At 41.1% G+C, this 13,111-nt stretch overlaps 1 protein-coding gene across 3 annotated transcripts in view; it reads right to left on the reverse strand.

Annotated features, from left to right (window-relative positions):
• The window catches only part of TPK1 (thiamin pyrophosphokinase 1), a 383,349-nt gene extending 375,226 nt beyond the window's left edge, over positions 1-8,123 (reverse strand). Inside the window, exons 1-2 of one of the 3 annotated variants that reach the window (XM_023191035.2) lie at positions 7,935-8,123; positions 7,525-7,583 (exon numbers count right to left, since the gene is read on the reverse strand). In XM_023191035.2, the coding sequence (XP_023046803.1) occupies positions 7,525-7,560 (36 nt within the window). In that variant the 5' untranslated portion in view covers positions 7,561-7,583; positions 7,935-8,123. The remainder of the gene's footprint in view (positions 1-7,524; positions 7,584-7,934) is intronic. The other 2 variants (XM_023191036.2, XM_023191037.2) reach the window with 2 other exon arrangements.
• Between the last annotated feature and the right edge of the window lie 4,988 nt (positions 8,124-13,111).

A 13,111-nucleotide genomic window follows, 5' to 3' on the forward strand; every position in this document is an offset into this window, starting at 1 on the left:
ACAGCAGCTTTAGCCAGAAATTTCTTTACCATACCAGATGAAAGTATCTTAAAAAATCAATCAACAACATCAACAACAATAACCCTGAAAGTTTTCTAGGTTTTAAAGCAGGCATACTGCTTTAAACAACAACAACAAAAGTCATTATAATATTAAGGGAAATAGATAATCCGAAAACCTAGGTTTTAGTCCAGCTCTATCTCTAGTATCCATTCCCAAGGCTTTCTTTGGAAACAAAATATTCTTTTCCTTGCCTATAAAGTTCATTCCAAAGTTACAAGGCTACAAGTTGCTCCTTGCTAATATGAATAAAAACAAAACGTTTGACAAATTATCACAAATTAAATATAGATCAAGTATGTCTAATGAAAATTTATCATCTGAATTGAGATGTGCTAGATATGTAAACTACACACTGGAGGTTGAAGATTTTGTGCAAAAAAATGTAAACTATAGCATTAGTCATGATTTCTATTGACCACATGTCAAAATAATAGAATTTTAGATTAGATTAGATTAAATAAGACATAAACTTAAAATTAAAATTTGTAACCTTTTTAATGAGACTATTAGAAAGTTTTGAATTATATGACGCATGAAATTACATTTCCATTGTGTTGTACTAAACAGCCTGTTATATACTGAAATCTTTCACAGTAAGACTTGTCAACCCTTTTTTATTTTCCTACAACATCTACTACAGTGTGGCCCATAAGGAATAAACAGGAATGAACAGAAAAACCTTTGTATATAAGTAGAAAACAGCAACTCAATAAGACCAAAACTGACTCTGCTTCATATACTACCTATATGCTATCAGAATTACATGTTAAAACCTCTTTTTGGGAAATCATGGTAATACTGAAATATGGACCCAGTCGATTTTTTTTTTTTTTTTTTTTTTTAGTTTTCAGCTGAAGAGCTAACTGACATTCTCTTTTTTTTTTGAGCTAAATTGTGCCCACCCACCCCCCCGACTCCCACCAAATTCATAAGTTGAAGTCCTAACCCCCAGAACCGCAGAACATGGCTGTATTTGCAGACAGGATCTTTAAAGAAGTAAATACAGTACAGTGAAGTCAGATGGGTGGGCCTCCCACAGTGCTGGGAATACAGGTGAGAGCCACCACTCCTGGCTAAATATAGCACTTTTAGTTGTCAATCACGCCTCAATAAAGTTGAAAAAATAAAAATAAAAAGATCAGTATTCTTAGTAAACTAGAAATTAAAACCTCTGTAACTGCTGTGTCTTGAGTTTGTGAAATGAGCACATGGCAAATTACTATTCTGAGATTTGACTATTTATTTACCTTTATGTTGGCTATAAAGTGTTTAAAGTAAATAGACTTTACTTTTTTAAAAAAAGTTTAAAGCATAGTAATTTCTGAACATAAATCTTCATGATAAAAACTGAAATGATCACAGGCACTGAAGAACACAGCAAAAAGTTTAGATGTCTAAGAATATGACGACAAGTCACCTACATTTACAAGGCCTCAAACAGCAATAGTACACCCTTACCGGTTAAATATTTTGTATTAATTTAAAAATAAAAACCCTTCAGATGAAAAGTTTAAAAAGACAAAAAATACTTAAAATGCCTGAATTCTTACATGTCACCATTGCATGCTTTACACACAGTTTAATTTTCACAACTCTCCTTGCAAAGTGTCATTCTCCCTATTTTAACAATGAGAAAATCAAAATGTAAGGAACTGCAACCAGAATATATTTTTTAAAAACTCCTAAAATACGTTTTTATAAAAAAGGAAAGACAATCTAATTGAAAAAATGAGTAAGAGCCGTAAGCACTTCAGAAGGCATGCAAAAAGTCAATGAACACATTATGAGAAATCTGTCATAAGGAAAATGACAAAAATCAGAGACAGTTTCATACACACCCACCAGAATGGCTAAAATTTAAGAATAATAATTCTAAGGACTGGCAAAGATCATTCTAGGTGGCAAATTTAGCATGAGCTAAGGGAAAATGCTGAAGCAAGAACAAATGTTCCTATAAGGAAATAGTGGGTATGTGAGTTTACCTCAGTACAAAGACGGGACTGCACTATCACAGTGACTATGGTTAATAAACAATATACTGTACACTTGAAAACTGCCTTCAAGATAAGGACTTTAACCTATATTTGGTTGGCAAATCAGAACCATGACATCAATGACACATCTAAATGAGTTTTAAAGTACAGTAGTCGCCCCCTTATCTGCATACAACCTGCACACACCCTCCTGTATACTTCAAATCATCTGTAAACTAGACTGTCTGTGGCCAGTTACGAACTCACCCACACAGTAGGGCAGGAAGGAGTGAAGCTGAGCTCTACCTCCTGTCAAATCAGCAGGGCATTAGATTCTCACATGACCCCAAAGCCTGATGATCTGTCACTATATATACTACATGTAATAATACATACCTATATACATGATATATTACAATGCAATAACAATAGAAATAAAGCGCACAATAAACGTAAGGCTTGAGTCATCCTGAAAGCACCACCACCACCCACCCCTCCGCTGGTCCACAGAAAAACTGTCTTCTACAAAACCAGTTCCTGGTGCCAAAAAAGGTGGGTGACTCGCTGCACTGGAGTTCTTAGAATATATCACTCTAGGATAAGGGGAGATTACTGTTTATAAAAAGCTGCTTTGTATAGAATGTTTCAAAGGCAGAAGACACAGAAACTTTCAAAAACTATCTCCTTCTCTGCGATAAATGTCTCTTCCTCCACAATCTGATTCTACCCTCGCTGTTCAACCACGTTCTTCCAAAACCCTCATAAGCACACTCCAACCTAGTCACACTATCCATGTCCATTTTCATGTCCAGACGCAGCACTGAGCTCCCTCTCTAGGATGGCCCATCACCTGCGACGCTCTTCTGGAAACCTCCGTGCTTCTCTCCATTTAAATCCAGTGCTCTTTTGGAGGCTCAGCTGATGTCGGACTTACCCCATGATTTATTTGCCGACTCCAGCCTGCCTCTCATCCCGGTCTCTACAGTTCCTATGTGGGTTCTATAATACATAATTCAACATCTCACTGGAATCTTATGTTTTGTTCTTGACAATCAATTAGACCATAAACTCCTGGATAGAAGGGACCACTTCTTCCAATTTTGTATCCCCCTCAGCACCTAGTACCAAAGAATATATAGCAGTTAGCTGATAGATCCTCCTGATAACCAGAAATGCAGACATGCCCTTTGGCCTGGCAACTGCATTTCTAGAAACTGACACTACTAAAATACATAAACATGAAAAATAGTAGGATCAAAGACATGCATTGTAGTCTGTCATAGTACAAACTGGAAGTAACTAACACAAATGTCTATTAACACTAGTGAGGCCAGGCATAGCAGCTCATGCCTGTAATCCCAACACTCTGGGAGGCCAAGGCAGGAGGACTGCTTGAGCACAGGAGTCAGAGGTTACAGTGAGCAATGACCACACCACTGCATTCGAGCCTGGGCAGCAGAGCAAGATCCTATCTCTAAAAAAAAGAAAAAGGAAAAAAAAAGAATGCCCAGTGAATTTGAGTCCATACTGCCCATTAAAAAAACAAAACAGTTGGGATATCTATACACACAGACATAACAAAGTAGTAGGTGAAAACAGGTGCAGAAAAGGGTATTCAATAGGCCTATTTTTGTTTATTCATACACACAAAATGTAAAAGAACACATAAATTTTTAGATTGATAATGTCTGGTAACTAGGATACACTTTTTACTTAGTTTGAAAAAAAAATAAAAAAAATGAACAAAGAGCACATATGATGTTTGTAGTAACAAATATTTATGTATTTTAACTCACTGCCCCCAAACAGTAATTTACAAACAATTTGTAATATGAACCCATTTTGTTTAAAGTATGAGAAATAATAGTTATTTCTGGAAAAGGGAATACAGGAAACTTTCACATTCTAGGGTAGATAGTTGTTTTTTCTTAAATAATGGGCACTTATTTTAGTTACGAAAAAAAATAAATAAATAATTTTAAAAAGAATTCCATCTTTCCCTGAGCTGGTGATCATCCCAGAGGGTTTTGGTCCACAAAACTTTTCTTAGCAACTTCTTAATCTGTAGAGAACTACCTTTATTGCTGGACTGCCCACTATACTGAATCTTAGTAACATTACAGATAACACCAACAAATCAAATTCACAGAAGCTGCTATCAGAAAAACTTCTCTGCCAGATGAGTATTAAACACTAAATCTGTTTGATAAAGGGAATCTCTCCAATAAAAAATTAACCTCAAAAATTTACTGAATTACTGTAAAAGACCCCGCATTACACCGGCTCTTACAGTAACAGCTCTGTTGTTAAATACCTTATACTTATCTAGAGTAATCACAAACTTGCCCGAATCCTTGTTTCAAGGTCAAAACTACAGAAAAGGCAAGAATCCTACATAGTTTTACCCATAGGAACAACAGGAGGAAACTGTGAGAACCATCCAAGGGAGCACTGGATTCTGTTCCCTGGATCTCTACTTCACATATCACCATTTCCCTACCGGCCCTGTTCCAACGTGGAACTTACAAATGTCCTGACTTAAGCAGTCAAGGCCTTCCCCACTAAGCCTCTAATAAAAACAAAGGGGCAGAGCTATCTGCTCCCTCCTTTTCCATCTCAGCATCCACCCTGAGATTCAACTGCCTTTTTGCTTTCCCCTCAAACTTACTGCTGAACAGCTTATAGCTACTGAAGCTAAGTGCTTGATTTGTACTAATTCATTTATACACATAATAACCCTATGATGTATTCCTATATTACAGATGAAGAAATGGGAAGTACAAGGTCAAATAACTATTAAGTGGCAAAGCTAGGATTTAAACCCAGATATTACAGTTCCTCAATATAATCTTTATTGCGCAGCAGTCAGTATCTCTGATATATGTCTTTTAACCTAGAAACCATCAGAAATCTTCAGACAGTAAGGCTCTGAGGTTTCAGTAACAAATCTGAAAGTCAACAGATCACTCGAATCAAATGTTTACTCTAGAAAATGCTGTTTGTCCTGGTAATACTGGATAAATGAGAACTAGTAAATTTGCAAAATGTGCTTGCCAATGCCTTTTGGGTTTTTTGGGGTTTTTTTTGGATTTTTTTTGTTTTTGTTTTGAGATGGAGGTTGGAGTCTCTGTCTGTCTCCCAGGCTGGAGTGCAGTGGTATGATCTCAGCTCACTACAACCTCCACCTTCCCGGTTCAAGCAATTCCCCTACAGTTCTCCTACAGTTCTCCTAGCTCAGCCTCCCGGTAGCTGGGATTACAGGCATGTGCCACCACACCCAACTTTTAGTAGAGACTATTTTTAGTAGAGATGGAGTTTCACCATGTTAGCCAGGCTGCTTTCAGAATTCCTGATCTCAGGTGATCCTCTTGCCTCAGCCTTCCAAAATGCTGGGATTATAGCCCTGAGCCACCGCGCCTGGCCTTTTTTTTTTTTTTTTTTTTAACTTTTGAAAAGCTGTTTAAGGTACTAAACACTCAACCTTTTAACCTACTAAAACAATAACCGGGCTAAGATTCTAGTTCTGTAACTATTTTCCTTCACCTGTAAAATAAGACATAAACATGCATATAAAGCAGCTGGCATAACTGGGCGTGGTAGCAGGAGACTGGGATCACTTAAGCCCAGGAGTTTGAGACCAGCCTAGGCAACATAGGGAGACCCCTTCTTTACAAAAAATTTAAAAAGTGGCCAGGTCGGGTAGTGCACACCTGTAATCCTAACTACTCCAGAGGCTGAGGTGGGAGGATCGTTTGAGCATGGGAGGTCGAGGCTGCAGTGAGCCATGATAGCACCACTGCACTCCAGCCAGGGCAACAAAGCAAGACCCTGTCACAAACAAAAACATGACTTGAGAGTAAGGAGTCAATGTCACCTACTATTCCCAGCATGTGGAAAAATGTATAAGTTAAACTCAATGCCCTAAACAAGACCCATGAATTCATGTTGACAGAAAACAAATGTAAACATTTAAACAATTATGTTTTCTGTTTAAATTTATGAGTTATGAGAAAATAAAAACTAATAATTAAAAATACTTTAACATTACCAAATTATCACACAGTAATCAATTACACAAGAATGAAGGCTAACAACCTGTCTCAAACTCATTCATTCCATCTATTTCCAAGTGAAGTACCCAAATGTCTTGTTTTCAAAACTTTTTCTCTTTCCTGTGCCATGCCTTGTCTTACCTTTAACAATGAGATGATAGTCTTTGCTCTCCTTCTTTCCCCCACGCACCCCCTTACACGTTTCCCTTATCTAATTATGTGTTCGTCTGAAGTTCCAGAGACTAATCTTGAAACAATTCAGGCGACTATTGAATTCTCCTCCACCTGGAAATTACTTCAAGGCTGCAGTTAATTTGCAACCCAGTTATACTCCAGGTGGCGCCAACCCATTCAGCAGATGAGGCAACAACCCGAGATAAATATCTGAGCAAGTCACAGAGACTGGGGCCTCCGAGCCCCAATGCCAAGCTCCCCATTTCTTTTTTTTTTTTTTTTTTTTTTTTTTTTTTTTTTGAGACGGAGTCTCGCTCTGTCACCCCGGCTGGAGTGCAGTGGCCGGATCTCAGCTCACTGCAAGCTCCGCCTCCCGGGTTTACACCATTCTCCTGCCTCAGCCTCCCGAGTAGCTGGGACTACAGGCGCCCGCCACCTCGCCCGGCTAGCTTTTTGTATTTTTTTTAGTAGAGACGGGGTTTCACCGTGTTAGCCAGGATGGTCTCGAACTCCTGACCTCGTGATCCGCCCGTCTCGGCCTCCCAAAGTGCTGGGATTACAGGCTTGAGCCACCGCGCCCGGCCCAAGCTCCCCATTTTTAAGCCCTTGCATTTTCTCCAAATTTGAAATGGTTTCTTTAAGGCAGAAGCTTGGACCACTTCCCCATTGCTAGCTTTGGAAAGTAGTCACTTTCCTTTCCGGGCACTTCCTTCGTCCTTGTTGATTGGCTCGGCAAGCAGCGGAGCAGCCCAGCCTGCACTCGGTTACACAGTAATTTCAAATCTTAGAAGAATAAAAATCCTGAGTGTTATATACACTTAAAGCACTTGATATAACCATTTACCAATCTTGTATTAGGTAAGCTCGGGGCACTTTGAATGGATTAAAAATGCATCACGGTCAAGCAACGATGACCGTCCTTAATGCCTGCAATGTCTAATGTTCCGCTATGTTCCAGATTTGTTCGTGCTGCTGGTGGAGGCGAAACAGCCGGGAAGAGCTTACAGGGCTCCAGGCGGACTATACACACCATATCGTGTCATTTCGTCCTCACAGCAAGGACTGATACGTAAGCTCATTTTTCAGATGAGGAAAATGAGGCCGGCGAGAGGCTGATATGCTTAGCGGTACAGAGCTAGGAAATCGGGGACAGAACCCAGGCTGGAAGTCATGCTGGCTCTAGAGCCCCGTCCTTTCGACCTGTTCCCGTCGCTAGGGAGGGGCATGTCAGTGACACTAAAACGTGGAAAGAAATACAGTACCAGTGGAAAGCAGGGGCTCCAACGGGGTAAAGGCATGCTCCATAACGGATTATTGGCCACTGCATTTAAAAAAAAAAAAGTGAAGTTAGACTTTCTCAGTTCTATTTAAACACTGCGCAAAACCAACAGCACGGGAGACGCCTGAACCCGGCACTCGGCAGCGGCGCGCTTCGGGACCCAGGAGCCAGCTGAGCGGCGGCACGGCACCCGGCGTTGGGACCCGCCACGGCTAGCCTGCAGCGCCACTGCGAGCGGGGTTCCCCGGAGACCGGCGCGCGCGGGCTGCTATGAGGTCCGAGGGCTTGCCCCTGCCGCCTCTGCCCGTGGATCCGTCACCATCCGGGAACCTGGGGAGCGAGAGGCGGCCGCCCCCTGCCGCGGGCCGCGCGCCTGGCGGCAGTCGCACTTACGCAATGGCGGATGGAGCCACAGAGTGGGGAGCGCAGGCTGCGGGAGCTACGGCGATCAACCGCTCGGCGCGCGGCTAAGGAGCCTCGGCGCGTGGTCCTCGCTCGCAGGTTTTAGCCCCCGGGACGCGAGGTGGCCCCGCCCGCTTCCGGGAGCCGGAGGCAAGTGGGAGCCGCGCCCCGTGCTCTGTGTCCGGCGCCACCCGCCTCAAGTCTCCAATGCTGCGTTCTCTGGGCTGGTTCTGCTAGCTGTAGCATTGCTGCCGGGCCCTCTGCACTCAGTCAGCTTTAGCAAGGAGGCCACCATTTGCTCCAAACTAAGTGGCGAATTCCCCATCACCCATGCTTGACCTGGCTTCCGAGCCAAACAAAACTACACCGTGCTGCTTACCGGTGTCCTCCCTGAGCTGTCAGCTTAAAAGCTTTCCTTCCTGGCCGGGTGCGGTGGCTCACGCCTGTAATCCCAGCACTTTGGGAGGCCGAGGCGGACGGATCATAAGTTCAGGGGTTCGAGACCAGCCTGGCCAGCATGGTGAAACCTCGTCTCTACTAAAAATACAAAAAATTAGCTGGGCATGGTGGCGCTCGCCTGTAATCCCAGCTACTCGAGAGGCCGAGGCAGGAGAATCGCTTGAACCCGGGAGGCGGAGGTTGCAGTGAGCTGAGATCACACCACTGTACTCCAGCCTGGGCAACAGAGTGAGACTCCATCTCAAAAAACAACAACAAAAAAACTTTATTTATTTAGGGAACACTCCGTTAAGAGCTTTCCTTCCTTTGCTTTGTGGAAACAGAATTTTTTTTGTTGTTGTTGGAAGAAACTTCAAGACTGCAGCTGCAAACCGTCACTCTTGCAATACAGGCTTTTCCAATACTGAGCAAACCTAATCTCTACCCTCTTAAGGTTTCCACCTGGGCCTAAGAGGTCAAATTGACATAAGACAGTTTAACAGGAGAAAAGCTTACAGCTGTGTGCATGGGCGTCCACAAGAAAAGACCCAAAGAAGGAGGAAGCCTAAATGCTTATATACAGGTTGAGCTACAACAAATCTCAAAAGTCCATGTTTAAATATGACCTTAACGAACCTAAAAGACAACTGGGGTACAAGGAAACTATCAGCACATGTAGTAGACAAGTGGTTCTCATATGTTTATTCAATGAAGAGCTGTTACCGGTTGATGTGTCCAGGTTCTTGGTGTCTTGAACAAAGAATTGGACAAAATGCACAAACAAAGCAAGGCAAGAATGAAGGAAAAAAAAAAGCAGAGATTTATTGAAGATGAAAGTACACCCCATAGGTTAGGAGAACCCAAGCATAGGAGCTCAAGAGTGCTGTTAGAGAATGTTCTGGGGTTTAAATGCCCTCTAGAGGTTTCCATTGGTTATTTGGCATATGCTCTATGTAAATGAAGAGGATGAAGTAAAGTTCAAACTCATTTACTGGATATAAGCCTTATGTAAATGGAGAGGATGCTTCCTGTCATTGCTGAAGTATTTCAATTTGATTTATTTCGAGGAAGTCAGCATGAAGCGGCCTTACATTCCCTGCCTCCAGACCCTATTCTGCCTCAGAACTACATGTCCATTAGTAAAGGCCAACCCAGAAAAATCATAACCAAGGATATAAACAGGCAAAGCAAATTATAAAAGGTAGTCAAATGGCAAGAACACATCACCAGTATTCAGAACGCAATCTTGAACAATGAATTCAATGGCAGATTGTAACCGATATTTTAAGCAGTAACAAAAATTTACATTTACTAATCAATTATTATGTTCCAGTCAGTGTTGAGGTCTTTTATATTTTATTTAATTACCCTAAAATGTAGGCTCCAGGAGAACAAGGACCAAAATTTAATTGTTCGCCTTTGAAACCTCACTCTAGCACAGTTTACTTGTTAATGATGTGTCTCCCCGTACTAGAGAGCTGGCTCTCTAAGGGCAGGAGCCATGTCTGTCTCCTTCCCTGCTATTTCTCCAGCCTCACAGTGTGTCTCACCGAGAGAAGTTCAGTAAATGTGAAACAGATTAACAAGTAATGGGGAAAAAATGGAGACCGATGGTACTTCATACCAGGAATTACAGGCATACCTCCTTTTATTATGTTTAGCTTTATTGTCCTTTACAGATACTGCATTTTTTACAAATTGAAAGTTTGTGGCAACCCTGCATCAAGCAGGTCTATCTGCAACATATTTCCAAAAGCATACACCCGCTTCATGTCTCTGCATCATATTTTGGTAATTTTCACAATACTTCAAACATTTCCGTTAATATTATACATATTATTATCTGTGTTCAGTGATTTTTTTATGTTAACTCTTGTAATTGTTTTGGGGTGCCACCAGCTATACCCCTATAAGACGGCAAACTTAATAGATCAATGTTGTGTGTTTCTGACTGCCCCAGGACCAGTATATTCTCCTGTATCTCTCTCACCTTGGGCCTCCCTATTCCCTAAGACACAACAATGTTGAAATTAGGCTATTTTATATCCCCACAATGGCCTCTAAGTGTTCAAGTGAAAGGAAGAATTGCATGTGTCTCACTTTAAAATCAAAAGCTAGAAATGATAAGATTAGTGAGAAAGTTTTGTCAAAAGAAAGCTAGGTTTTTTGTATCGGTTAGCCAAGTTGTGAATGCAAAGCAAAAATTCTTTAAGAAAACTGAAAGTACTACTCCACTAAACAAGTAAATGATAAGAAAGATAAACAGCCTTATTGCTATGAAGAAAGTTTGAGTGGTCCGTGTAGAAGATACAACGAACAACATTACCTTGAACCAAAGCCTGATCCAGAGCAAGGCCCTGATTCTCAATTCTCTCAAGTCTGAGAGAAATGAGTAAACTGCAGAAGAAAAGTTTGAAGATAGCAGAGGTTCATGAGGTTTAAGGAAAGAAACCATCTCCATAACATAAAAGAGAAAGGTAAAGCTGTACTGATGAAGAAGCTGTAGCAAGTTGACCAGAAAATCTAGCTAAGATCATTGATGAAGGTGGCCATACTAAGGGATAGTTTTTCATGGAGAGAAACAACCTTATATTGGGAGAAGATGACATCTAAGACTTTCATAGCTAGAGAGAGAGAAAAAGTCAATGCCTGGCTTCAAAGCTTCAAAGGACAGGCTGACTCACTTGTTAAGGCCTAACGTAGCTGGTGGTTGTCAGTTGAAGCCAATACTTGTTTACCATTTTGAAATTCCTAGAGCCTTTAAGAGTTATGCTAAATCTGGCCAGGAACGGTGGCTCATGCCTGTCATCCCAGCCCTTTGGGAGGCTGAGGCGGGCAGATCACGAGGTCAGGAGTTTGAGACCAGCCTGACCAATATGGTGAAACCCCGTTTCTCCTAAAAATACAAAAATTAGCTGGGCATAGTGACGTACGCCTGTAATCCCAGCTACTCAGGAGGCTGAGGCAGGAGAATCGATTGAACCCGGGAGGTGGAGGTTGCAGTGAGCCAAAATCACAACACTGCACTCCAGCCTGGGCAACAGAGCGAGACTCCATCTCAAACAAACAAACAACAAAAAAAATTATGCTAAATCTTAGGAAAAATATCGAATGCATGCAGGGCTTAAAACCTAGATGACAAGTTGATAGGTGCAACCACCATGGCACATGTATACTTATGTAACAAATCTGCACATTTAGCACATGTATCCCAGAAGTTAAGGTGTGTGTGTGTGTGCGCGCGCGCGCGCGCACACACAAATTTTAAAGTCATACCTAGGTATTTAGTAGAAATGAAAATGTGTGTCTTCAGGAAGACCTATGCATAAATGTTCAGGACAACTTTAAAAAAAAAAAAGAATTATGCTAAATCTACTCTGCCTGTGCTCTAGAAATGGAGTAACAAAGCCTGAATGGCAACACATCTGTTTACAGCATGGTTTACCGAATATTTTAAACCCACTATTTTACCGCCTAGAAAAAAAAAATTCCTTTAAAAATGTTACTGTTCATTAATAGTGCACTTGGTAACCCAAAAACTCAGATGGCAATTAATGATTTCATGCCTGCTAACACATCCATTCTGCAGACCATGAATCAAGGAGTGATTTCTACATTCAAGTCTTATCATTTAAAAAACACATTTTGTAATACTGTGGCTGCCATAGATAGTGATTCCTCTGATGGATCTGGGTACAGTACATTGCAAACCTTCTAGAAAGGATTCGCCATGCTAGATACCATTAAGAACATTCATGATTCAAGGGAGGAGGTCAAAATATCAAAATTAATAGAAGTTTGGAAGAAGTTGATTCCAATCCTCATGGCTGACTTTGAGAGGCTCAAGACTTCAGTGGAGGAAGTAACTGCAGATGTGGCAGAAATAGCAAGATAACTAGAATTAGAAGTGGAGCCTGAAGATGGAACTGAATTGCTGCAATCTCACCATCTTGGCTTACTGCAACCTCCGCCTCCTGGGTTCCAGTGATTCTCATGCCTCAGCCTCCTGAGTAACTAGGACTATAGATTTGTGCCACCGTGTCTGGCTAACTTTTGTAATTTTAGTATAGATGGGGTTTCACCATGTTGGCCAGGCTGATCTCAAACTCCTGGCCTCAAGAGATCCGCCCATTGTGGCCTCCCAAAGTGCTGAGATTATAGGCGTAAGCCATCACGCCCGGCAAATATACCATATATTTTGAACACCACCAGTATAAGAAAATGAGGGCAGAGCCGGAGACTATTTTGGTGATGAAGACAGAAGAGCCTTCTTTGTATCCTGGAGAAAACGGTATAACTTACTACTTGGAGTTCCTTCCTGCTTTGTGGAGTCATACTGTGGACCTGTTGACCCTTAGTATTAACCTTTTTGGGATCATAGAATCAATTTAAAATTTTGTTGAAGATTTGAAATCTCTGCCCTGAAAATTGTTCCACATATGTATGTATGCACACGTGTTTGTATTTATCCTGCTTTTCTTGGAAGCCCCAAATGTACCAAAGGTTAACAATAATTACTCATTAAATTTATTTTAATATATATTTTTATAAACATCTTAAACTTCTTTAATATACATATCTTTAAAAATGTATTAATATAATTTAAAAAGTACATGAAATAAAAATTGGTATCACTCTTACCCTACTGGCTCCTACCTACTATATCCCTTTTTCTCAGAGGTCATTTTAACAATTCAGTTTCTCTATGACTTTCCAAATCCATTTTCTAT

The sequence above is a fragment of the Piliocolobus tephrosceles genome, chromosome 8 (genome assembly GCF_002776525.5).
Source record: "Piliocolobus tephrosceles isolate RC106 chromosome 8, ASM277652v3, whole genome shotgun sequence".
NCBI lineage: Eukaryota > Metazoa > Chordata > Mammalia > Primates > Cercopithecidae > Piliocolobus > Piliocolobus tephrosceles.